This window comes from Rhinatrema bivittatum, chromosome 8 (genome assembly GCF_901001135.1).
Source record: "Rhinatrema bivittatum chromosome 8, aRhiBiv1.1, whole genome shotgun sequence".
NCBI lineage: Eukaryota > Metazoa > Chordata > Amphibia > Gymnophiona > Rhinatrematidae > Rhinatrema > Rhinatrema bivittatum.
In genome coordinates, this window is record NC_042622.1 from 163080615 (window position 1) to 163108367 (window position 27753).

Below are 27753 nucleotides of genomic sequence, written 5' to 3' on the forward strand. Positions count from 1 at the left end.
AAAGACAAAGGCTACAGGGGAAACAGTGAGTGGCAATCCTGATACAGCAGGGGAAGGCAGCCCTGTACTCATAGTACCCGTGCTCTAATAACGCTCAAGCACTTTACAAGCACATGGGCTAGCTGAACATTTCAACAGGATGTGGAAAATTAAAAATCCTTCACCTGAAATCTTCTCTTTTCTTTCAGCCAAGTAAATGCACTAACATTCGAGTCTTAATGGCCTCAAAGTACAGCATAATTTTAACATCTTGTTTGCATGAGGGCTACTCCCAAGACTAAAGGGGAGAGAGAGAATAAGGTCATTGAGACTGCAGGGGAGACACAGCAAGCACCCATTCTGAGACTGCAGGGGAGACACATAGAGGCTGATATTCAAAAGTCATTTAGACAGATAACTGAAAAGTTATCCGTCTAAATGGCTACCTGGCTATATTCAAAGCCGTATGTGGCTAAATTCTAGCCGCATAATGACTTATGAGGTTAGAATTTAGCTGCATAAATCAGGGGTGTTCCAGAGGCAGGTGGAAGGTGTTTCCCAGCGGAGCAGAGTTAGCTGCATAAGATATGTGACTAACTCCGATATTTGCAGTTAGCCGCTTAACTTATGCGGCTAACTTTGGTCACGCCATAGGGCTGTCCTAAAGTTGGCCGGATATTCTTATCCGGCTAACTTTAAGATAGCTGGGGATATTCAGCAGCGTGGCCGCATGAGTGCATATCCCTATTAAGTTAGCTGGGTAGCTATATCTGGCCAACTTAACTAGCCACTCTGCGGCTGAATATTGGCCCCATAAAGTGTCAGCCCAGAGATTGCAGGGGAGGTATTGAGAGCATTCAATCACGAAATAACAGGAGACTGATATGTCATCCAAATATTGCAGGGAAGAGAGAAAGATAGACAGTCTACAGAGAACAGACTGAAATGAAGGGAGCACTCTCTTTAAGATCAAGCAAGAGATCTGAGCTACAGTTGGACTATTAGATGTCTTTCTTCATGGGGCAGGATCTGGATTTTATTAATTACTCGTCTTTCCAAATTCAAGCAGAAGGTGACGTACAAATTCAGGAAAAGTTGGTAAGTCCCTGCCCCAAAGGCCTTACAACCATAGGGCCAGATTTTAGTAGCTACGCTCGGGCGTAGATTTGTGTGCGCAACCCGGCGCGCACAAATCTACGCCCGATTTTATAACATGCGTACGCATCCGCACGCATGTTATAAAATCTGGGGTCGGCGCGCGCAAGGGGGTGCACACTTGTGCACCTCGCGTGCGCCGAGCCCTAGGGGAGCTCCGATGGCTTTCCCTGTTGCCTCCAAGGCCTCAGAGGGAACTTTCCTTCCACCCCCCCCCCCACCTTCCCCTCCCCTCCCATACCTAACCCGCCCCCCCCAGCCCTACCTAAACCCCTCCCCTAACCTTTATTGCAGAAGTTGCTCCTGCCACTGCGCGCGATCCCCAGGCCCAGTGGCAGTGGAGAGGCCTCTGGCCACGGCCATGCCCCGCCCATTTTTTTCAAGCCCCTGGACTTGCGCGCGTCGCCAGGCCTATGCAAAATAAGCTTTGAAAATCTGCCCTTAAGGCTGTGGCTGTACCAGTCAGGCCACCTTCCCGCTCTCTGTGCAGCTGTGAGGCACATGTTTATAATTCAAAGTAAAGCCACATGATGCCATGATGATGACGAAAAATTATGGCACATGGAGTGATTTTTAGAAATGATACTGAAAACCATACCAATATAGATACTGAAACATCTTACAAGTGATGTAATCAAGTCTCATGAAATATCTTTTGGGAGGTGAATTATAAAAGTGTTTCACCCATGTTCACTGGCTCTGTGTGAACTGCCATCCCTCAGTGCGGTAAACGAGAAGAGGCATTCCAGGGAGCACATCAAGGTCGGGGAGGAGCAGCATTCCTGGGGGAACATCGAGGTTGGGGAAGGAATACTGTGCATGTAGACGGCATGCCTTTGGGGAATGTAAAGGTCAGGGTAAGAATACTATGAGTATAGATGGCATTCCCGAGAGCATGTCAAGGTCAGGGAAGGAATACTGTGCATGTAGACGGCATGCCTTTGGGGAATGTAAAGGTCAGGGTAAGAATACTATGAGTATAGATGGCGTTCTCGAGGGCATGTCGAGGTCAGGAAAGGAATACTGTGCATGTAGATGGCGTTCCGAGGGCATGTCAAGGTCAGGGGAGGAATACTGTGCATGTAGATGGCGTTTCGGAGGGCATGTCAAGGTCAGGGAAGGAATACTGTGAGTGTAGATGGTGTTCCCGAGGGAATATCAAGGTCAGGGGAGAAATACTGAGTGCAGATGGTCTTTCCAGGGGCATGTGAAGTTTGGGGGAGGAATACTGTGTGTGTAGATGGTTTTCCCAAAGGCATGTCGAGATTGGGGGAGGAATACTGTGCTCAAGGGCATATCGAGGTCAGGGGAGGAATACTGTGCATGTAGATGGCATTCCCGAGGGAATATCAATACTGTGCATGTAGATGGCATTCCCGAGGGCATGTGGAGGTTACGGAAGGAATACTATGAGTATAGATGTCGTTCCCGAGAGTATGTCAAGGTCAGGGAAGGAATACTGTGCATGTAGATGGCGTTCCCGAGGGCATGTCAAGGTCAGGGAAGGAATACTGTGCATGTAGGTGGCGTTCCTGAGGGAATATCAATACTGTGCATGTAGATGGTGTTCCCGAGGGCATGTGGAGGTTACGGAAGGAATACTATGAGTATAGATGTCGTTCCCGAGAGTATGTCAAGGTCAGGGAAGGAATACTGTGCATGTAGATGGCATTCCCGAGAGCATGTGGAGGTTACGGAAGGAATACTATGAGTATAGATGGCGTTCCCTAGGGCATGTCAAGGTCAGAGAAGGAATATTGTGAGTGTAGATGGTGTTCCCGAGGGAATATCAAGGTCAGGGGAGAAATACTGAGTGCAGATGGTCTTTCCAGGGGCATGTGAAGTTTGGGGGAGGAATACTGTGTGTGTAGATGGTTTTCCCAAAGGCATGTCGAGATTGGGGGACGAATACTGTGCTCAAGGGCATATCGAGGTCAGGGGAGGAATACTGTGAGTATAGATGTTGCTCCTGAGGGCATGTCGAGGTCAGGGGAGGAATACTGTGCATGTAGACGGCATTCCCGAGGGAATATCAATACTGTGCATGTAGATGGGCGTTCCCGAGGGCATGTCGAGGTCAGGGAAGGAATACTATGAGTACAGATGGCGTTCCCGAGAGCATGTCAAGGTCAGGGAAGGAATACTGTGCATGTAGATGGCGTTCCCGAGGGCATGTCAAGGTCAGGGAAGGAATACTGTGCATGTAGGTGGCGTTCCTGAGGGAATATCAATACTGTGCATGTAGATGGTGCTCCCGAGGGCATGTGGAGGTTATGGAAGGAATACTGTGCATGTAGATGGCGTTCCCGAGGGCATGTGGAGGTTACGGAAGGAATACTATGAGTATAGATGTCGTTCCCGAGAGCATGTCAAGGTCAGGGAAGGAATACTGTGCATGTAGATGGCGTTCCCGAGGGCATGTCAAGGTCAGGGAAGGAATACTGTGCATGTAGATGGCGTTCCCGAGGGCATGTGGAGGTTACGGAAGGAATACTATGAGTATAGATGGCGTTCCCGAGGGCATGTGGAGGTTACGGAAGGAATACTATGAGTATAGATGTCGTTCCCGAGAGCATGTCAAGGTCAGGGAAGGAATACTGTGAGTATAGATGTTGCTCCTGAGGGCATGTCGAGGTCAGGGGAGGAATACTGTGAGTATAGATGTTGCTCCTGAGGGCATGTCGAGGTCAGGGGAGGAATACTGTGAGTATAGATGTTGCTCCTGAGGGCATGTCGAGGTCAGGGGAGGAATACTGTGAGTATAGATGGTGTTCCCGAAGGCATGTTGAGATTGGGGGAGGAATACTGTGCTCAAGGGCATATCGAGGTCAGGGGAGGAATACTGTGAGTATAGATGTTGCTCCTGAGGGCATGTCGAGGTCAGGGGAGGAATACTGTGAGTATAGATGTTGCTCCTGAGGGCATGTCGAGGTCAGGGGAGGAATACTGTGAGTATAGATGGTGTTCCCGAGGGCATGTTGAGGTTGGGGGAGGAATACTGTGAGTATAGATGGTGTTCCCGAAGGCATGTCAAAGTCAGGGGAGGAATACTGTGAGTATAGATGGTGTTCCCGAAGGCATGTTGAGATTGGGGGAGGAATACTGTGCTCAAGGGCATATCGAGGTCAGGGGAGGAATACTGTGAGTATAGATGTTGCTCCTGAGGGCATGTCGAGGTTAGGGGAGGAATACTGTGAGTATAGATTTTGCTCCTGAGGGCATGTCGAGGTCAGGGGAGGAATACTGTGAGTATAGATGGTGTTCCCGAGGGCATGTTGAGGTTGGGGGAGGAATACTGTGAGTATAGATGGTGTTCCCGAAGGCATGTTGAGGTTGGGGGAGGAATACTGTGAGTGTAAATGGCATTTTCAGTTCTTCACAATGACTTTTCTAGCAAAATTCTATCCATAGGAACAGCAGGTGGAAATATCCGTGCACACTTTTGCTTTGAGAGCTGGTGCAAAGCCCACAGATAAAATGTATGTGTGATCTTTGTTCCAGTTCTGGTGTTAGTGGGGTCTAGGCTGCTTACCTTGCTCATTAAATGCATGTCTTGCACTCCTAAAATGAACCATCTGACGAATGCCATCTTCATGCCAGGTAAGAGTATGCACTGTGAGGAGGCTTTTCCGGACATTTTTCACAAGCACACTTACTATTTTACCCATCTTGGCTGTCTGCAGGTGCATGCTTTACACTAATTTTCAATGTGACGGTGGCATACCGAATGTGCTGTAAACACATCCAAGTACTTTGGGAGCACATGGGCTGTTTGAACATTTCACCAGTATGTCGAATGCACAATGAATAATCCTTCATTTGAAATCTTCGCTTTTCTTTCCGACAAGTGAGTGCATTAATATTTGCATCTAATGGTCTTTGATAAATTACATCTGACTGGCGGGAGGTAGAGAGTAAAACTGTCCCAAAGAGAGAGCAACTTGTCTTTTTAATATAAAGCCTTTAATATCTTTCAGCAAAAGTTTTTCTTCTTTTGCTATATCTGGTATCCCCCTTGAGATTGCTGGTGTCAGGGATTTCATTTGCTTGCAGACTTCTTTTGGATCTGTTCGGCAACATGCCTTGCTGTAAAGATGTAAATGTAGCTTCGGCTGACTGTGATTGAGATCATCCTGATCTGTTAGCTTACTTCTGCACATCTCGAGATCTCACAGTTTATTTATTTTCACAATTTGTAGTCCGCACAATTCACAATTCTCAGCAGGAAACAAGGAACACTCAAACATCATACAATTTTTCTTACATGATATAAAATGGTGTAATAATAAATAAAAAACAAAGTATAACAATGACTAAATCATAAAATATCAGCAGTAAAAAACACAAGCATCTCCTGAGGGAGCAAAGGACTATAAGACCATTGATTATGCAAGCATGTTAAATGCCTGTTTGAAATAAAAAACTTTTACATGTTTCCTGAAAATTATGCAGCATTGGATATTGCTAAGATTACCTGGTAAACTATTCCAAGTTGATGGATCAGCTACATAAGAAGTTCTTTCCCTGGTTTTAGAAGATGTGAATAGTGTATCGTTGCACTTCCAACAGGTTCTATCAGCAGCTGATTCCAGATATTAAAGATTTTATATTAAAAATTTCTTGTTATCTTTCTTTGGGACAGTCTTATCTATCTATACCTCCCTCCATTTGGATATACTGTACTATGGGCTGTAGAATTCATATATCTTCATTCTAGTTTTGCATTTGGTTTTCATAAAGTGCAACAATGTTTTTGCACCTTGTTAGGGTGATCATGACTGTTCTTTCTACCTCCATTCTAAAACGGCCTAGGAAGTGCTGAATTTATTCTTGCAGACAACCATTTTCTTTTTATTCACTCAAATACTAATATGAACATGTTTTTCCTATGAATATATTAGAAAGGAAAAATTCTGCCGCTTCAAGCAGAATCAGAGATAATGTCTGCATCTATAGAAAAGCAGAAAAATGAGGATCTTGCTAATGAGTGAAGGAGATGGCAGGCATCCAGCAAACTATAAATCATTGATTCTTGAAGGACTCCATCAAGTACCAACCATAAAGTGACAGTTGCCAAAAGAATTTTACCTCGGACCTTGAGAGCCAACATGAAGCTGTATGAAAGGCTCATCGAGCCACTTCAGAATCTCCCCACCCTGCCAGACCACCCAGCAACACAAGTGCATCTGCCAGGCCACTGTTTACCAATAAGGGGAAGCAGCATCAGCACGCACTGCAAGCTTTATAAGGGAAAAAAGAGAGAAGTGACCTTCTCCGACAGGGCTCCTTTACTCCAGCTGCTTATGCAGGGGATCAGTGCTCCTAATCTTTGCAGCTTTCATTGTCAAACAACGTTCCCCATCCTGCTCCTCTTCAAATTTCCCCTGAAGCTCCCTTTTCCTATTCAGAACTGCTGCAGCTGGAATCTCCTGGGGCTCCCCACACTACCAGCTGTGGAGAGACAGGATTGAACATGTCTGCAGTAACAGAGAAAGGGAGCCCTGGGATCTCCTACTGTAGGCAGCGTGTTATTATCTTGCTCTTACCAATGAGGGGAACCACAAGGATGTAGTGCCGGCTGTCCAGCAGCCGCAGCAGGCTGGGTAGGTAGTCAATAAAGCCATTTGTGTCAGGCACCAGGAAAAGGGGCGCAATCTCCAGTTCAATGTGCCTCATCTGGTCCTCTAGTACTGCCTGAAAGAGAGAGAGAACCATACTGCGTCACATTATGCCAGTCATGGCCAATCCTGCATAGCATGACTCCTATGGTACCTGCACAAGTGGGAAGCTGCATCTCTAGGCTCAGACATGGAGAGATGCTGAGGCAGTCAATCAACAAAGGTTAAGCGATCGTGCCTTTTCCCATCATGCCCAGGCAGTGACTGGACCCGGGGGTCCCATTGCACCCTGGCAAACGTAATGATTGCAAATCATGTCTGATCAATATGGGGAGAAATGTGGTCAATGCTGAGACTGGCAAGATAGTGGAGGAAGGAAAAAGCCAGGTCCTAGGCTTGTGTTGAATGGGAGGCTGTAATTCGCCTTCCTATTGTAGAGAGCAGAGGGATTGCTGGGAATCTGACAGCAGACAGCAGGAGAGAGCAAGGAAGAACAGAGAAATATCAGCATTAAGATAACCACAAAAGGAGAAATTATAGTTGCCAGTAGAAGCAAATTAAGGACGAGAATCAAGGGTGGATGGTTGGGGCACTCCGAGGAAAGGTTTGGAGGAAAACTGGGAATGTGGTGGACGTCTCTGGTTGTGTTGTGCATGTGTAGCACTCTGGGTGTAAGCTCTCAATACTGCTGTAATATGGTGCTTGCTTTTCCATGCTGGCAGCTGTGCAAACGTCTGTGCTTCTTGTCACGTCCCATTGTGATCCCTGGTCCGCACTGCAAAGGGAGGACACAGGATGCTCCAGGGCTGAGTGTATCAAGCGACTGCAGGAATGTGCCACCCACATCCCCTCTGGCAGTGAAAGGGGCACTGCAAGGGATAAGTGGGAGGGGGAGACGCTGTACAGGTCAGTGAGTCACTGGGGTTAGAGGCGATGTTTGGGCATCGTCATTTACTGTTTCTTTGCTAAAGTATATGTTTGAAGACAAATCCAAGCTTTGCCAAGCACAGCTTAATATCTGCTTTGAGTCCATCAAATCATTGTTTGGGGCCCAAGCTTTATTCCCAGGGCCTGGGGTCCGCTCTGTAGTCTGCCAGAATGAGAAGCTAATTCCAAATATGTCAGAGCGTGCCAGCCCCGGGACCTTGATAAACACCCAACATGTCCAGCAGCAAGAAAAGGCAAGACTGGGGCTGCCTACAGGGAAGGAGATGCATTTCCTATTTCCAATGTTTATCTCAAGTGTCTTCCTCAGGAGCAAGGCATGTCCTGGTGTGTCTGCCAGCAGTGACCCCTGCCCACTTAGTACGTGTTCCAATGCATTTCTTAAACTGAAGAGGGACGCTTTAACTAAATAGATTGTAGATATAATGAAGCTGTCTTTTTCAGAAGGTGTTACCCTGCTTCTGTTCGGCCTGTCCTCGAGGAGCCTTCTTTAGATGCATCGGATTTATCAAATTACCATCCAATCTTGACGCAAACTGGTTTTAGCAAAAATAATAGAAAAGATTGTACTTAAGCAATTGAATATTTTCATTGAGGAGCACAGTCTACATGACAGTTTTTAATTTGGCTTTCGTGTTGCCCATGGCACGGACACACTATTGTTATCTATTTTTAACACATTTCACTGGGCTGATTATTTTTTTTTCTATTATTAGACATTTCTGCGGCATTTGGACCACACTGTTCTTTTGTATCGTCTTTGTGATATTGGAATTGCCTCTAAAGGATTTTCCTTATTTTATTCTGTTTTGTCTGATCAGTTCCAGCAAGTCACTATTTCTGGTTCTCATTCTTTCTTTTTTATGGAAACTGGTGTACTGCAGGTTTGGCCTTATCAGCCGCCCTGTTTAATTTATACTCTGTATCATTTGTGCCAACTGTTTGCTAACTTAGTTGTCGGTTACTAGATTTATGCCGACGACATCCAGATTTACATTTCTCTTGCTTCTATTAAAAGTGCCACATTGTCTCGATGCCATTAAGAACTGGCTTTCTGATAATAAATTATTATTAAATGTAAGTAAGACAGCAATTTTACTTTTCTACCATTTTTCTCCCACAGAACCTCCTGTTTTATCATTTGATGGAGTGGACATTAAGACGATAACGTTTAAACAGGCATGCAGGCGCACTCGTTGGCCTGCATCCAGGGACGCGGCCATTTTATAACAAAGGCGTATATATGTGCGCACATTATAAAATAGACTGACCACGTGCACGGGCGCACAATTTTAAGTGGGCCCGCGCCTATGCCGCTTCCATTGCATAAGTGGGGGGATTTTAATAGATATGTGCGCCAACATATCTATTCAAATCTTGGATGAATAGATATGTTCATCCAAGTAAGGGATAGGTCTTCCAAACTTCCCTAGTTTAATAGCCTCCCATTTTCCCTGTTAGCCCCTTCCTTTAAAACCCTGCCGATCTATTTTTCTTTATTTTATTAAAGTTATAGAAACATAGAAATGACGGCAGAAAAGGACCAAATGGTCCATCCAGTCTGCACAGCAAGCTTATAGTAGTATCTGCTGCGCCACACAGGTCACCCCCCATGCTTATCAATTTCTCAGACTGTAAAAGTCTGGGCCCTCATTGGTTGCTGTTTGAATCCAATTCGTTACGCCTTGCTGTAGAAGCAAAGAGCAATGTTGGAGTTGCATCAAAGTATCAGGCTTATTGGTTAAGGGTAGTAACCGCCGCATCAGCAAGTTATCCTTTTGCTTTCTTTTCTTCATTTCCATCTTCCAGCCTTTAGGGATCCACAGTGTTTATCCCATGCCCCTTTGAATTCTTTCACTGTTTTCGTCTTCATCACTTCCCTCCAGAAGAAGGGCATTCCAGGCATCCACCACCTTCTCCATGAAGAAACATTTCCTGACATTGGTTCTGAGTCGTCCTCCATGGAATTTAATTTCATGACCCCTAGTTCTACTGATTTCTTTCCAATGGAAAAGGTTTGTTGAATGCCCATCATTAAAGCTTTTCAGGTATCTGAAGGTCTGTATCATATCTCCCCTGCACCTCCTCTCTTCCAGGGTGTACATATTCATATCCTTCAGCCTCTCCCTCATAGGTCTTCTCATACAGACCTCTCACCATTTTAGTCTCTTTTCTCTGCACCGCCTCCATCCTAACTTTGTCCCTTTTGAGAAATGGACTTCAGAATTAAAGTTATGTAGCAGGGGATCTTTGTGCGCGCCTTTGCGCGTAATTATTTATGCGCTAATTTGAAGTAAAAATCCAGGAAGCCCCATGCCCTGCCCCTTTTTCAGAACTTTTCATTTGTGCGCGTAGCAGGAGATATGCATGTACGTGGACATCTTTTAAAATCCATTTGGCGTATGCTGGTGCGCATGCCAGACTTTTAAAATTCACCTTTAAAATTTCAAATAAGATGTGTAACCTGCATGTTATTTTGGATATCCTTCTACCCCTTAAACCCCAGGTCAGGAATTTAGTACAGACTTGTTTTTATAGACTTTGCCTCGTTAGGCATCTTGAGCCTTTCTTATCTGAGGCCAATTCAGTCAGTAACTCGTGCTTTAGTGGTCTCGGTCATTGACTATAGCAATGTCTTTATTTAGGTCTTCCTTAGTCTACTCTTAGAACCCTCCAAGTAATACAGAATGCTGCTGTCCATATCGTCATTAGTGCAATATACAAGACCATCTAATCCCAGTATTAGCATGTCTTCACTGGTTGCCCATCAGCTGGCGAATACAATTTAAAGCTATTCTTTTCGTTTTTAAAGCCATTCAAGGACTCGTATTCCTCTTTGTTTTAAATCCCTTTTAAAAGTGTACCAGTCAGCTTTGTCCTTTAAGATTTGCCTAGCAAACCTGTCGATTGTACTCTCTTTCCATCAGGTTTGGCTTGATGAGGCCAGAAATAGATTGTTTAATGTGGCAGAGCCATCATTATGGAATGCATTGCCTGAGGAGATAAAGAATGAAACTTCGCTTTCTACAACTGAGGTTACTTTAGTTATTTCCAAGGTCAATGTCTCCTTCTGTCCTTTAAATATTTCTGATCCAGTTGTGTTGAGAACACTTAAGGATTTTTGCTTCTCTACTAACGCAGCTTATAAATCTTTCTGTAATTGAAGGAGTGGTTCCTTTGTCCTTGAAAAGAACAGTTGTCAGACCTCTTTTAAAAAAGAACCGGTCTTGACCGACGAGATTTGTCCAGCTATAGACCAATCTCATCTCTTTCTTTTGTAGCTAAGATTTTGGGATTTGTAGTGTTGCAACAGTTGACTGATTTTCTTGACACTCACTGCATCCTGGATCCTTATCAGTTCAGGTTCTGCAAAGTTCTTGGGACAGATTCTTTTGATATCAACGATTAACACAGTCAGAAGAGGCTTGGGTAGTGGTCAAAAATATCTACTGGTTCTTCTGGACATTATGTCAGCTTTTGACACTTTGGATCATCAAATTTTGCTGTTTTGCCTGAGGGAAATTGGCTTCTCTGGCTGTGTCCTTAGTTAGAGTTTTACTTATGTCATTCTTATCATATTAGAATTGGCAAAAAATGCTCTCAATGGCATGATATTCCCACTGGGGTCCTGCAAGTCTCCACTTTATCTTCTTTGCTTTTTTAACATTTATTATACACCTATTGGCAAGATCCTTGCAGAGCTCTGTGTGGGTTATCATATCTACACTGATAGTATTCAATTTTTCATTCAATTGCAGTCTTCCTGGTCTGACAGAACTGCTATTTTATTACTGTGCATATGTGCTATCAGATCCTGGCTTTCACATAACAAGCTAACACTTAATTTTAAAAAGACTTCTAGTATTACAACATCCTTCTCATATTATGGTTCCTACCTCCCTATGGATTCATAATTTTGACCTGTCCATCTCTTCTCAAGTCAAAAGTCTTGATGTTTGGATTGACTCCAAACTTTCTTTTCAACAACAAATTAAGGCAACCAGATATGGGTTTTTCAAGCTGCGAGTCCTTTGAGGACTAAAACCTTTGCTAAGCCAGTAAGACTTTCGATCAGTAGTCCAGGCTCTTGCCTTTGCTTGATTATTGTAACATTGTGTATTTGGGCCTTCCCACCTACTCTTTAAAGGTACTACATCTTCTTCAGAATGCAATAGCTCATCTTATTACTGGCACTTATATAAGAGAGCACATTATCCCAGTCCTCTACAAGCTGTATTACCTCCTAGTTCAATGAAATGTTCAATATAAGATCGCACTAATGCTTCATAATCTTCTGCAATTTGATTTCTTTCCATGGACCAATGTGCTATTGAGGATTTATCTTCCTACCTATAATCTGCACTTCCTTCATAGAGGTATGCTTGACATTCCTTCACCAACCTGGCCCATTTGCATAACAGTCATTTTCTGTTGCTGCTCCGGAGCTCTGGCATAGCCATTTGGCTAAATCACAGCATGTATCATCATCCGGTTGTGTTGTTATTTCTAGCAGGATATGTTTTGTTTTGGTTTTTTTTGGTTGTTGCTTTTGCATATTTTATTATTTGTTTTGTGCGTTGGATATTGGTCATATTATTGTGTATGTTTGTTTGTAAATCACTTTGAGCCCTGTGCACCAGGTGATTCATAAATTTTAATTAATAAAGATAAATATGGTCAGAATTCGTAAATCTTGAAAGCACAGTATCATCCTTTTAAGTAGGCTTTTGAGTAGTCCTATTATCTGGCCTCTGAAATGTGAACAGTTATTAAATTCAGCATTATATGCATGCTGATAGCAGGATGTGTCTTACTCCTTATATCTTTGTTATGTCAGTTATTTATTGTTTTTTATGATGTTTTATTGGTTCTCTTTTATTCTGCATATTTTAGTTACTTTACCATATTTATGTTTTTATATGATGCTGTTTTTAATGTACCTTTTGAGTTTTATTATTATAAATGTTCTTTCTTACCCACTGAGGATTGTAGATGGGCAAGCTATACTTTTTAAATAAATAAATGCCTGCCAGAATCCAGGACCATTTACAGCAAGGCTGGCAGCTTCCATGGCTAGTGACATCATTTTGGGAAGGTTTTGTGGGTCACAGTATGCAGCCCTGTGCAACTGTATGTGAATGCATATGAGCAAGTGTGAGTATCATTTTGAGTGTTTGTCAGCGTGCACATCAGTGACAGCGTGCATGTGTGTGATCAGAGTATGTGCTTGTCCATTGTTCCTATATGAAAACAGCAACTGGAGAGAGTTATATTTAGACAATTACTCACTGCTGTTGCACAGGGACTGTGGAATGTTACACTGAAGGCCGCTTAGTGTTAGCAAGCAGCAAAAATGAGAAAAAAAAGTGATGTAAGTTCATCAAGTCAGCTTTCAGCCTGCTCTCACATTTGCTTGAAGAGTGGCAGTCAGGAAGCAGCGATTCTATTTCAGGTGGGGCCAGGCAGATGGAGCTCTGCCACCAAAGAGCTGCATAACTTCCAGACACAGGCTCTGTCCTTCTGTCTAAGAACAGAGGTGGCTGCTGGGTGCCTGTGTCCACCCTCACAGCCTCTCTGACTTTCAAAACATTGAGAGGGAAGGTTGGTTCTCAGAAGGACCAGGTATCAGGTTGGGTCTGGTCCCCCATAGTCACACACAGTTACAGCCCTTGCTTGCTGCTTCTCCTGTTGCAGGTCCTGCCCCCCTTACCTTCCTGTCTTTCATTCATTCCAGTTTTTTTTCTTCCCGATTCCATTAATCTGACCTAAGTACCTGTCCACATTAATTTTCTTCTGGGCATCTAAATGGTTGAAGAAACTGAATGTAGACAAGTACAAAATAATGCATTAGGGAAAACCAATCCAAACTACAGGTACACAGTGCTGGATACTGCATTAGGAGTCACCACTCAGAAAAAAGATCTTGGAGCTATTGTGGACAAATCATTTGAATTCCTCAGTTCAGTGTATGGCAGTGGTCAAAAAGCACAAAACACAAAATGGAGAAAAAACTGCTCTCCAAAAATCTTCCACACATCAAAAAAGGAGATGCAGAACGCATACACAGTCCATATATTAAACTGCTTATAGTGATATCAACTTTTTGTTTATTTTTTATTTAATAAAGCAACTCCATTGCTCATCCTTTATAAACAGAAGACATTTTCAAACGGGACCCCCATTTATCTCAGTCAATACAGATTATCCTTTTCTTCACCTCCATCACTTACCCCAGTCAACACAGATCATCCTTTTCTTCGTCTCCATCATTTACCTCAGTCAACACAAATCATCCTTTTCTTCGTCTCCATCATTTACCCCAGTCAACACAGATTATCTTTTTCTTCGTCTCCATCATTTACCCCAGTCAACACAGATTATCTTTTTCTTCGTCTCCATCATTTACCTCAGTCAACACAAATCATCCTTTTCTTCGTCTCCATCATTTACCCCAGTCAACACAGATTATCTTTTTCTTCGTCTCCATCATTTACCCCAGTCAACACAGATTATCCTTTCCTTCACCTCCATCATTTACCCCAGTCAACACAGATTATCCTTTCCTTCACCTCCATCATTTACCCCAGTCAACACAGATTATCTTTTTCTTCGTCTCCATCATTTACCCCAGTCAACACAGATTATCCTTTTCTTCACCTCCATCACTTACCCCAGTCAACACAGATCATCCTTTTCTTCGTCTCCATCATTTACCTCAGTCAACACAAATCATCCTTTTCTTCGTCTCCATCATTTACCCCAGTCAACACAGATTATCTTTTTCTTCACCTCCATCATTTACCCCAGTCAACACAGATTATCTTTTTCTTCGTCTCCATCATTTACCTCAGTCAACACAAATCATCCTTTTCTTCGTCTCCATCATTTACCCCAGTCAACACAGATTATCTTTTTCTTCGTCTCCATCATTTACCCCAGTCAACACAGATTATCCTTTCCTTCACCTCCATCATTTACCCCAGTCAACACAGATTATCCTTTCCTTCACCTCCATCATTTACCCCAGTCAACACAGATTATCTTTTTCTTCGTCTCCATCATTTACCTCAGTCAACACAAATCATCCTTTTCTTCGTCTCCATCATTTACCCCAGTCAACACAGATTATCTTTTTCTTCGTCTCCATCATTTACCCCAGTCAACACAGATTATCCTTTCCTTCACCTCCATCATTTATCTCAGTCAACACAGATTATCCTTTTCTTCCCCTCCATCATTTATCTCAGTCAACACAGATTATCCTTTTCTTCTTCTCCATCATTTACCCCAGTCAGCATAGGTTACTCTTTTCTTCATCATTTAGCCACTAGGAATCCTTTTGTGTTTATCCCTTTTGAATTCCGTGACCATCCTTGTCCTCACTACCTCTTTCGGGAGAACATTCATGCATCTCCCACCTTTTCAGTGAAAAAATACTTCCTGAAGTTGGTCCTGATTTGACCCTTCCCTTGGATATTAATATTATGACCTCTTGTTCTATAGTTTGCTTTCCATCGAGAAAGGTTTGGTTCCTATGCATTATTAATATCTTTTAGATATTTAAAGCTCTGTATCATATCCCCCTGTCTCTCCTCTCCTCCAGGACATATATATTTAGGTTCTCTAATCTTGTAACTCTTTTGGTGCAGGCCCCTCACCATTTTGGTCAGCTGTCTCTAGACTGCTTTTATCCTTTTTGAGATACACTCTCCAGAACTGAACACAGTACTCCAGATGAGGCCTTATCAATGACTTGTACAAGGGCATTAACACCTCCTTTTTCCTGCTGGTTATACCTTTCTCTATACAGCCCAGTATCCCTCTGGCCTTAGCTACCACCTTGTCATATTGCTTCTCTGACATCAGACACTACAGAGAAGGACAGCAAAAATGGTAAGAGCGATGAAATGGATTCCTTAAGCAGAAACGTTAAACAGGTTAGGACTCTACAGCTTGGAGACAAGATGACTCATGGAATAAGACAGAAGTTTATAAAATAAAAATTGAGTGGAACAGGTAAACAGAGAACATAAGAATTGCCATATTGGGTCAGACTGAGAGTCTATCAAGCCCAGTAAGCAGTTTTCAACAGTGGTCTATCCAGGTTACAAACACCTGGCAGGATCCCCAACAGTACATAGATTCCGTTCTGCTAATGCCTTGGTAAAAGTAGTGGCTTTTCCCAAGTCTATTTGTTAATAACAGTTTATGGACTTCTCCTCCCAGAACTTGTCCAAACCTTTTTTAAACCCATCTACACTAGCTGCCTTTACCGCATCCTCTGGCAATGAATTCCAGAGATTAACTTTCTATCAAGTGAAAAAGAATTTTCTCCGATTTGTTTTAAATGTGCTACTTGCTAACTTCATGGAGTGCGCCATAGTCCTTCTATTATCTGAAATAATAACTGATTCACATTTACCCATTCTAGTCCTTTCTTAATTTTATAGACCTCTATCATATCCTCCCTCGGCCGTCTCTTCTCCAAGCTGAACAGCCCTAACCTCTTTAGCCTTTCCTCATAGGTGAGCCATTCCATCCCCTTTATCATTTTGGTGGCCCTTCTCTGTATCTTCTCCAGTTCTGCTATATCTTTTTAGAGATGTGTGACCAGAATTGCACACAGTACTTTAGGTGCAGACTCACTATGGAGTGATACAGAGGTTATTTACCCTTACAGGGAGTGTCCCCTAGTTTTAGTACTAGCAGGTAGCGGATTTAAAACAAATTAGAGAAAGGGTTTTGTTTTTTTTTTTTTTTTACTTAACTCACAATCAAGCAGTGGGGAATTGTTGCTGTTCATGGAATAGTGGCAATCTCTGGCCAATTTCATCAGCTATACCTGAATCTTTTCCTGGCGTCGCTGCTGCTCAGCTACTTTCCTGGACAGGACCTGCTTCTTGGCTCTCAGCTCTTTTATGTCATACTCTGCTCCACTGCCCTCTGGTTCTGAATCCTCATGGAACGCCTCCATTACTACATCGTCATCCTTTGAGAAAAAGTTTGAGCTTTAGAGCTTTGCTAAACAGAAAATATTGTTACAAACTCATTAGTATTCATGTTTGCTAACCCTCCCCCCAAGCTCCTCCACTTCATAGCTTAGCAAGTAAAAACAAAGCCAAACTACAGCTGTCATATATTACAGAAAGTGCTGTGACGCTGTCCAGCTGAAAAATCTCCTGCTGAATATCCTCCACCTGCACACAGACCATTCAGCAGGTATGGTTAAATGGGACACAGCTTTGTCCTTAGGCTAATGGTCTTTCTGCTGTCAATGCTTGCTCTATGGTCAGCTCTTGTGCATTCTACAGAATCAGCTCTGTCCTCCATTGCTGACCTGTACACTTACTTTGCACTGACACAATACACAATTCCCCATAAGGTCAATACTAAAATTATTTAGCCCACATCAATATAAGGAGAATTTTTTTTATTATATATTCTCCCATTCCACCAATTCTCTCCTTCATATGCATGATCATGTGTGAAACAGCTGTCCTCAGTGGAAACTTTGACATGAGGAGGAGGATGGACAACTCTCCGCCAGCCTGGACCATGTTACAAGGTAGGGAGTTGGTGATTCTTCTCACAGGAGACAATTTTTCAAAATGATTGGGAGGTGCTAGACTCCACCCATATGACCCCTCCCCAGATACAGTGAAGAAGTTTTCTCAAGCTCCCACAGAGTTAACACCTAGGACTCTCCCTTTGAAAGTAATCCAAACGAATCCAGATCAGGAGACTTCTCAGGTTTTTTTGGTTAAATGTGCCAGGGTCATGTGGAGGTCAGGTGGTTGTTCTGCTGGCTGCCTGCACTCAGAATTCAGGCCCAAGAAATCAGTGAGGAAGTGTTCAGTTACCAAATGAGCAAACGGCTACAACAAAATTCATTCTGTGAAGATCAAACCTAGTGCCCACATCACACGGCAAGACAAGTGGCCTGGAATGGAGCAAAAGTCTAAGTCAGTTCTTCCTCCTTCTGAGAAATATTTTTTAACTTTTTCAGGAACAAAATGTTGCCAATTAAAACTACAAATTTTCAAAGGTAAAAAAGTCAAAGAGAGCAGTGTGTGTGTGTGTGTGTGTATACATACACACACACACACACTCAAATACTACCCGAAGTGAAGCTAGGGCTACAGAAATAACCAAGGGCAAAAAAACAAAACGAGAATTCCTTAATCACATCAGGATGTCAGGGAGAGAGAGGGCTGAGTTTTCCGTATTTGGTGGGGGTGGGGGTGCGCGCAGTGTCAGCTCTTCCTGTACGTGTGTTGGAGGCTGCACTCCGCTCCACGTTCATAAACTTTATCCTGATTCTGAACTCCGACAGCCTGCCCCTCCTTCCCTAGGGACCCAGAACTGCACATTCATAGTATTAAATATTAAAAAAACATATGCCACATGTGGAACTCATAGGATGCAGATAAAGAGCAGTCGGGTGGAGCTGGCAGGAAGGGCATTGGAAGAGCAGTATTACACATTCTATACATGCAAAAATGCAGAGCCGATGGAAGGCCAGCAGATAGTACCTGATCTTCCAGTTGCTTTCCCTCTTGGCTTCCCATTTCCTTTCCCATGGTGTCTGGGACGGGGGCCACTGACACATACTTTCCAGCTTTGAATGCCAGCAGAGGTTCTTCTTGTCCACAAAGAGCTTCCAGGAAATACTTCAGCACTGTGACCCTCTTGCAGTCAGCTGCAATAGCCTACAGTGGGAGGGAAGAGAAGGGGGACATTAAAACAAGAATAACAAATATCTTCCCTCACTACAAGCAGCAAAACAAGACCTCAGACCATGTGGCGATTGTTCAAGAGACTTGTGAGAAATGTGTGGAGGAGAGGGGCTCTGTCCAGCAGCCCGAGGACCGTATGACATTGACCAGGAGAGAGACAGGGGGAGGGTGAGAAGAGGAGAAAAGAGCAACAATATCCAGACAGACAGAGGGAAGAGTCAGGCATAACAGCAGCACCAAGAGGAGCAAGAAAACAAGGAAAGAAGTTTGAAAGTTCACTTCCTGTTCCGCCTTCCACAACCTGGCCTCTGTTTTCAGAGGTGCAGAAAAGATTAAGGTCCCTTCCCAGATAATGAAGCACTGCAGGATAGGGAAGGGCACATTCACACACAGACACACATAGCACGAGCAAGACATAAGAAATGGTGCTGTACGCCAGAACCGAGATGTAGTGACAAAAAAAGCACCCAGTGCTGGAAGCAACGAGCAGTAGATGACTGCATGACATGGCAGTCCTAGCTCAATGTCTGCTCCAGGAGTGGCGCAGGACAATGCTGAATATTTCATTTCAAATAAACTGATCAGGGAACCTCTGGAGAGAACAAATCATGAGAGCAATGCCAGGCAAATTTAACAGTGCCCAATAACAGGCAGAGCTGAAATTCATGTGAGACGAGCAAAGAAAAACAGCAAATTAGCTTCCCATAAACAGTGCTCTCCATAGACAGCAGCATGAATTAGCCATGCCATGCAGGTGACGTCATCCAGCAGCACCACATGGACCCTTCTTGCTAACCTCATGGAGCTTTTGTTCTACTGATCATATGCGGGAGCTGTCTCGTGAGCCCCTTCAGTCAAGTATAGAGCTAACTCTAGCTAGGTAGTTGACTCTCCAGGGAGGTGGGTGGGTATTTAGCATGGCTAATTCATCCTGCTGTATATGGAGAACATAGTTTATGGTAAGCAAACTTGCCTTCTCTGTCGACAAGCAGGGCTGAATTACCCATGATATGTGGGGAGTCCCAAGCCAGGGGTTGCAGTGGAGCATGTATTGAATACGCAACCTGGAACACCCCCCCCCCCCCCCCCTGGAAAGTAGACAACTGAATGAACAGGTTACACAAAACTGCTTGTCCAAATTTACTGTCACTCTTTGACAGATTGTCCAAAAGGATGTGCCCTGACAACCTTGTTGCAGCTTGGGAGATGTCTTCGAGTGGTACTGCTCGTAGATGAGCCATTGAACGTGTCTGTAATTTGTAGGCATGCTAGCGTGTAGCAGTGCGCTATACAATCTGCTGGCTAATTAGACAATGTATGTTTGGCTACTCCTATGCCTAGTCTGTTAGGATCATAAGAGATGAACATTTGAAAGACCTGACTATGAGGCTGAGTTCTTTTATAGTAAGCCAAGGCTCTTTTACAGTCCAAGGTATGAAAGATTTTTCTCACCTTCATAAGAATGGGGCCTTGAGAAAACATAGATAATACGATGACTTGATTAATATGGTAAGGTGATACTACTATTTTTGGTAGAAACTTTGGATAGGTGCGGAGCACCACCCTATTGTGAAAGAATTGCATATAAGGGGAATAATAAACCAAATCCTGAAGCTTGCAGACTCTTCTGGCTGATGTGAATGCTACATGTATTATAAATTTCAATGTTAAAAACTTGAGAGAAGCAGACTCCAATGGTTCAAATGGCAGGTTCAACAGTTGTGCCAGAATCATGTTTAGCTCCCATGAACAGGTAGTTTTAGAACTGAAGATTTAATATGCCATAAAACTTTCATGAACTTGGATATTAACACATGAATGGATATTGGCTTACTCTCGATTTGAGAGTAAGTGAATGGATCCAAAGAACTTTATTGACACCATGTTGAGAACAGTTTCCATTTACATCTGTAGGTTCTCCTTGTTGATGGTTTCCTTGCAGATACTATTCTGTCCTCAACCTCCTTGGATAAGGACAATTCAGTGATTACTGAGCGCTCAACATCCAAGTCGTCAAATTGAAGGAGGGAAGGTTTGGATGATAAAGACATCCTTCTTCTCGAGTTAAAAAGTATAGATCAGAGGACTATGGACCAGCTGTACCTGGGTCATGCTGGAGCTATGAGGATCAGCCGGGCCCAATCTTTGAGCATTTTTTGCCCCTTTCTGGCTATCAGAAGAATTGGTAGAAAAGGTACACAAGATCTGCATTTTAGTCTAGCAGAAAAGCATTCTGAGTGGATCTGAGTTTGCTGGGAAGAATGGAGCAAAATCGGGCGTTGAAGGAGGGAGAGAGTTCCTTTTGAATTTACCTCTGTCCTGGACTTTCCCTGGAGGGTAGGGCGGCCGGCCCGGAGCATCGAGGTGAGGCTACCCGGCCCCGACGACGACGCTGGAAACCCCTCCCACCCGTGACATCATCAGGGCGGGACGCTGAGCCCATAAAAACGGCTCAGCAGCGGCGCTTGTCGTCGCCGGCGCTTGTCCAAAGCCGCGCGCTTTCTCAAGGGGCGCGCGGCTTAGTGCGGCTTTGTGTCGGAATTGTGAGGAATTTGAAGGGTTTTCGTAACATCTTCATACCTGTAAGTACTCTCTAAATTACTCCTTCACTCCCAATAAGAAGCCGAAATTTTTACCTTAGTGGGAGTTCAATGTGGCCCTGCGATAATCTAGTTTGTTAATATAATGCCTCACTCAGTAAGGAAAAGAAGAGCCAGGGAAAGAACTGAGCCTGTCAGTACCCCTGGTATCTCAATAAAAGGACCTATGGACACCCACGTGCTACGTACAGCAAGATTGGATGTGGCGCAGGTGGGTGAACCTCTAGATTTTATGTCTGAGGTTTCCCCATCGGACCTATCAACATCTTTATCCCCGATCCAAAGGGAACCACCTGTAAATCCAGCTATAGCCAGAGCCCATGGGCTAATGAGGGAGGGCCCTTCTGCGGAAGTCGCAGAGATAGGATCCTCTCTTACAGGCCATAAGTCACTGGATTTGTCTGGAATGGAAAGGCTGGAGGTAGTCCAATTAGGACAGACCACCTCACTGAATCTGGTGCAAGGAAGTCCCCACCTGGATCCAACTAAAATGGAGGACTCTGTTTATTTGTCTAGATTATCTGTCCCTCAAATAAGTAAACCAGAAGTTGTTACATTGGATGTAATAATGGAAGCTATAGTGAATTTGCAAAATTCTGTTGTAGCACAAATTAACCCTGTTATAGAAAAAGTGAATAATCTACAGACCAAAATAATAAATATGGAATTGAGAAAAGATAATGAAACAAAAGATTTAGACAAAATTAAAGGAGAATTAGATAATACAAAATTGATACAAGATGCAATGATAAAAGAAAATCAAATATTGCAAATGAAATTGGAAAATTTGGAGAATGTGAACAGGAAAAGAAATCTTCGTTTCATTAATTTTCCAATGTTACCATATTTACCACCTAAAGAAGTATTTAAAAAATATTTGCTTGAGATTTTAAAGGTACCAGAGAATTCAATACCACCTTTAGCAAAAATTTATTATATTCCAATGTATAAAAAGGGAGTACAACAAAAAGAGCAGGAGGGAATACAGGAAATGGATAAATTAGAAACTAGTTTGGATGTCTCCAAAATTCTGGAAACATCTGACAGTGATATGGTACAGAGTGCTACATTGTTAACCACCTTTGTGTTTGAGTCAGATCGTGACTGGGTATTTCGTTTATTTTTTAAACATAGGATGGAATCATTTTTGACACTAGTCATAAGAGTTTACCCTGATTTTTCTAAATCAACACAAAAGAGGAGGAAGCAATTTCTTCTACTTAGAGCAAGGGTTCTCCAGATAGGAGCAACTTATTGTCTTAAGTATCCATGTAAATGTTGTATAGGATACAAGGGCAAGTCCTTTGTGTTTTATACTCCTCCTCAATTGTTAATCTTTTTGAGTGATAAAACACAATTAGTGGATACCGAGTTGGAGACTACATAGTTACCATATGTTCAGTGAGCCCTAAAATAACATGTAATTGTACGTAGCATGGTATAATTTTTGTAAAAAGAGATATCTTTTTCGAGTTATGCTTAAGATCGGCTTCTTATAATTGAGGACTGAATTATAGCATTATGGATATATTATGGGTAATTAAGTTAATCTTTGTTTTCATTACATATGCTTTTTCCTTAATCAAGATTGTTCTTGTATTATTCACGTGAAAATTGAATAAATAAAAAAAAAAAAAAAAAAGAATGGAGCAAAATCTTTCCAATTTTCTGTCTTGTTCTGATACAGAGGTCGATTGCTGGAAGATTCCATAGGTTGAACAGTCTGACAGCTAATGATTGTTTCAGAGATCATTTGTTTGCATGAAAATGTCTGCTGAAGCGATCTGCTAATGTGTTGGAGATCCCTGGAAGGTAGGTAGCTTACAGGACAGGTTGATGTTTGCATGCTCATTCCCATTTTTTTATTGCTTCTTGACAAAGAGTTCATGAGCCTATGCTTTCCTACTTGCTTATGTATAACATGGTTACTTTGCTGTCAGTTTGAATGAGAATGCTTTTCCCTTGGAGGAGATAAGTGAAAGTTATTACAGCACATCTGATTACTCATAGTTCTATGAGGTTGATTTGAAATTGTTGCTCTATGAATGACCATGTTCCTTGAGTTTGAAAGGATACCATGTGGGCCCTCTAACCCTTTGTGGAGGCATCTGTCACCAATGTTACTTGGAGAGGAAATATAGAAGATGAAGTGGTGCTTCTTTCTGAAGGATGTAGGGGTCTAGCCACTAGCGTAGTTCCTGCTTCATTTCTTGATAAATTTCCACTTTAGTTGTTAGTAGTTGAGTTAGTTGGTCCTATTGGGTCTGGAGGCCTACTGCAGGAGTAGTATATGAAGGCGCATTAGTGAAACTATGTGACTTGCCACCACCATATAACCTAGAACAGCCAATACTTCCCTGGCTGTTGAGTGATCTGTGTTCAATAGTCCATACACAAAGGACCGGAGAGTACTCAATCTGGGGGAAGGAAAGCTCTTTCTTGCAGAGAATCTATCTATGCTCCAATGTATTTGATTTTCTGGGAGAAAAGTATAGATAATTTCTCAAAATTCATCAGAAAATCTAACGACTATAGGAGTTGAATTGACTTTTGTACAGAGGCTAGTACACCTTGCTGAGAGGTTGCCATCACAAGCCTGTCATCTAAGTAAAGGAAGACTTGGATGCCTTGCTGTCACAGATGCGCTGCTACTACAGCTAGGCACAGCTGGTGAAAATCTTCGGTGTTGCTGATAGACCGAAGTTAAATACTCTGTACTGAAGAGTCTACCATAAAGTGCAGGTAATGCCTGGGTATATGAGCATGAGAATCCTTGAGATCCAGAGCACAATTCCACTCCCTCCTCTGGATGAAGGGGAGAATCATGAGGAGAGAATTCTTTTTGAATTTTTCCCAGAGTATATACTTGTTCAGGCTCCTTAAATCTAGGATGGGTCTCAATCATTCGGTTCTCTTGGGGATGAAGAAATAGCGGGAGTAGAAGTCCTGGCCCTGATGGTGGAGCGGAATAGGTTCTATTGCACACTGATTGAGGAGCGACTTTCCCTCCAGGCAGAGATGTGTCAAGTGAGCCAGATCTGGAATGAATGCTGAACAATGAGAAAGCGTGGGAAGCCAGGAGAAATGAAAAGTGGCATCCAGACTCCATAATCTTGAGAACCCAGTGATCTTTGGTAATTTTACACCCTCCTCTAGGTAGTGCCGTATCTTACCTCCTACCAGAGAAGATATTTTCTGCTTTTGTAAGGTGGTTTAAAGTTTTGGCCAGATTTGGGCTGGACCAGTTGTGTTGCTTTTGGTTGTTGAGAACAAGCCGGAAGTTGTTGCTGTTGTGGAAATAGAGGCGAGACCCAGTAACGTTAGAGCAGTGGGTTATGAACCAGGGAAGCCAGGGTTCAAAATCCACTGCCGCTTCTTGTGACTTTGGGCAAGTCACTTCACCTTCCATTGCCTCAGGTACAAACTTAGATTGTAAGCCCTCTGGGGATAGGGAAATACCTACAGTACCTGAATGTAATCCATTTTGAAGTACCGAAAGGCAGAATATTAAAAAATGAAATTGCTGGAAGGGGCATCTTTGAAAAAAAAAAAAGGCCCTTTAAAAGCATAGAAAGAACACTTGACAGAAGACTTTTGCTTGCATCCCATGTAGACTGATTGCATTGCCATGTTCTTCTTTTATTTGAGCCACCGTTTCTCCGAGTTTTCTCTGAAGAGTTGATCACCTAGACAAGGAACATCTGCCAACTTGTCATGAACATCATCACGCAAGCTACTGGCTTTCAACCAAGCCATGAGACATATTCCGATGGAGGCTGATGAAGTGCATGCTGCGGCATTAAATGCTTCATAAACGGATCAAATAAGATGGTGTATGCACTCTTCAACATCTAAGCATTGTTGAAAGTATGCAGATCCAATCTCACCAGGCTGAAGGAAAGACTTTAGTTTTTGTATGCAAATCATGTAAATATTGAACCATGTAGACCTCGTGAGCAGAAATACATACATTAAGCTTGGAACTCTAGAATATCTTTTTACCAAATTTATCCAGTATTCTGGGATCTTTCTCTGGTGGAGTATTTGCAAATATTCTTGTTTTCTTCACTCTTTTAAGGGCTGATTCTTCTACGACTGATTGATGAGGTAGTTGCACTATTCTAAACCCTGGAGAGTTTTGCACGTTTCAGGTCTAGTTTCCTTGCAACTGCGACATGGAAATAGAGTTTTCCCATATTTTTGTTTGTAATCCTTATAGGATATTATGGATTGGAATGGCTGCTGACTTCAACAGAGTTTCCAGAATTTGGAGAAGGCTGGAGGTTTGTGTGCAAGGGTCCTTGTCCTTATGCACATTAATTTCAACTGCTTTGCCCCACTTGTCCAGAAATCTAGAGATCCTCAGGTGGAGATGAGGGCTCTGAGACTCAGGTAGGGAGTTGGAGGGTATTCCAGTTAAACTGTCTTTGAAGCCCAGAGGTGAGGAAAAACTAATCCAGGACCCAAATGATGAAGAAGGTGATGGAGGAGGGGTCCTTGGTCACCTCTGAGGGGTATACTCTGGCACAACCTCTGATTTGCTAGACTCCGCTGCAATGGAGAACAGTGGATTAGAACTACCTCCTATGCACTGGGGATACTGAGGCTTCTTTTTGAGCTAGTAAATCTGGTGAATGAGATTTTGGGGAGGCCATTATAAAGGGAGTTACAATAGTCTAGACGGGAAATGACAGGCTTGAATGATAGAGGTGTGAGCAGGAGCAACAAACCAGCTTATAAAGATGCCTAAGGTGGAAGACAGCAACAGAGGAAATCTGTGCTTCCATGCACACACTGCTTAGAATGTCTGTTCACATAGGTGATATAAAAAAAATTGGTAAATAAATAAATCCATGCTGAGCCTGGAGTCTTGGATGAGACCCAAGCTGTGGACTTGGTGGGAGTATGGTATAATGGTTCCTTCCAGCACTTTTTTAGAGCAGAGGGTGGAATGTTCAGATTTTCCAATCTACAGTACTTCAGTCTTTTGAGGATTGAGCTTTAGTTTATTGAGAAGTAACCAGTCTGCAATCTTCGTCAGGCAGGATTTCAAATTCTGGATGGCTCGATCAGGGTCAGTGTTCAGAGAGCAAAGGAGCTGAATATCGTCGGCATAGATGTGGAAGGAGATTTTGCAGGACCTGATTAGTTTGCCAAACCTTATCCAACTAACTTATTTAACAGAATATCTTTGAAAATCTACCCTAAAATTATTGGCTATATAAACAGATATAGTTTGATGGGAAACAGTCAGCATGGTTTTAGTAAAGGGAAGTGGCGAAGTAGCCTGGTGGTTAGAGCAGTGGGGCTGAGAACCAGGGAAGCCAGGGTTCAAATCCCACTGCTAATCCTTGTGACCTTGGGCAAGTTACTTCACCCTCCATTGCCTCATGTACAAACTTAGAGGGAGATTTAGCAAGCTGTGATATTTTTTCGTGGGGGGACCAAACAAAGTATCAGTGCATAATTTTTTTTTTTTATCGCAGGACAAATGTGCAACAAAAAATTGCACGCCGAAACAAGGCCTTTTCATGCAATGGCGGCCCACCTCGGCCATTGCTGCCATCATTTTAAAGGGCCTGAGGCCCTAAAATACCTCACCCCCCAAACCTCAAAAATCACAGCTGGGGGGGGGGGGAGGGGTGTCTGTGGAGACCCCTGCCTGACTGCCCCTCCACCACCTGTAGAGGAGGCAGCAACCATACGTATCCAGCATTTAAAAAAATGATTTAACTCGCACAGCAATCACCCACCCCTTTCCCTAGCTCCCCCCCCCCCGAACTCAATAAAACACAGAAATTGACATCAACCCCCCCCATTTAAAAGTTTCTACCAGGTAAAAGCTGCCTCCTCCCCAGATCCAAAGATACAGTCATTCCTGGGATCCAGTGTACCCTCAAGGCCCCTTCCCCACCTCCCAGCCATTCACAAATCACTTGGTGGCCTGGGGGGGGGGGGGGGGGGAGGGGCACTCCGACCCCACCTTAGAAAACAATCTGTGGTGGCTAGTGGGGCCCATTTTTCAAAATGGAGTCGACAAGGCCCGGAGCATGATGGCGCTTCAGGTCCCCACTGATCATTTACTAAGGCGGGGGTGGGATGTCTCCCAGACCACCAGGTATTTTCTAAATGGCTGCGGGTGTGGGGGATGGGTTTGGGAGGCATAGTAGACCTCAGAGATGACTGTACCTTTGGAACTGGAGGAAGAAGCTGCTTGGGCGGGAACTTTTAAATGAGGGAGGCTTTTATATGGGGGGGGCGATGTCAATCAAGAGTGCTTTATGGAGGATCAGGGGAGGGGTTAGGGAAGGGGACAGGTCGTTGCTGCACAGGTTAGACGTGATATCTGAGGTTTTGTGGGGTGTATATTTCAGGCTGCTTGGCCCTTCAAATTTTCCCACGGGACCACTGAGGAACTGCACTAGCGTCCTGCTACTCCTACAGGAAAATAACTACACCTCCTTCAAATGCAACAACATAGCGAGGCTGACTTTTTTCTAAGTCAGCTGTGTTATTTTATTAGCATAAACTGCTTTTCATGCATTCGGCAATTTTATGCATACTAATACATGCAAAGCATGGTTTTTATTTTCGTAGGAGGAGGAATACATTGAAGATATTGTGCAATATATCTGTGATATGGTGACCGGGAAAATATTTACTGTACTTGAATGTAACTCGTCTTCAGCTATGACCACATTTTGAGTCTTACATGCAGGT

At 43.2% G+C, this 27753-nt stretch overlaps 1 protein-coding gene across 3 annotated transcripts in view; it reads right to left on the minus strand.

Annotated features, from left to right (window-relative positions):
- The window catches only part of SMG6 (SMG6 nonsense mediated mRNA decay factor), a 387710-nt gene that overhangs the window by 20616 nt on the left and 339341 nt on the right, over positions 1 to 27753 (minus strand). For 2 of the 3 annotated variants that reach the window (XM_029611072.1, XM_029611073.1), the window contains exons 14-16: positions 18230 to 18406; positions 16540 to 16686; positions 6681 to 6828 (exon numbers count right to left, since the gene is read on the minus strand). In XM_029611072.1, coding sequence (XP_029466932.1) covers positions 6681 to 6828; positions 16540 to 16686; positions 18230 to 18406 — 472 coding nt within the window. Of the gene's footprint in view, positions 1 to 4364; positions 5221 to 6680; positions 6829 to 16539; positions 16687 to 18229; positions 18407 to 27753 lie in introns of those variants that run through there. The other variant, XM_029611074.1, reaches the window with a different exon arrangement.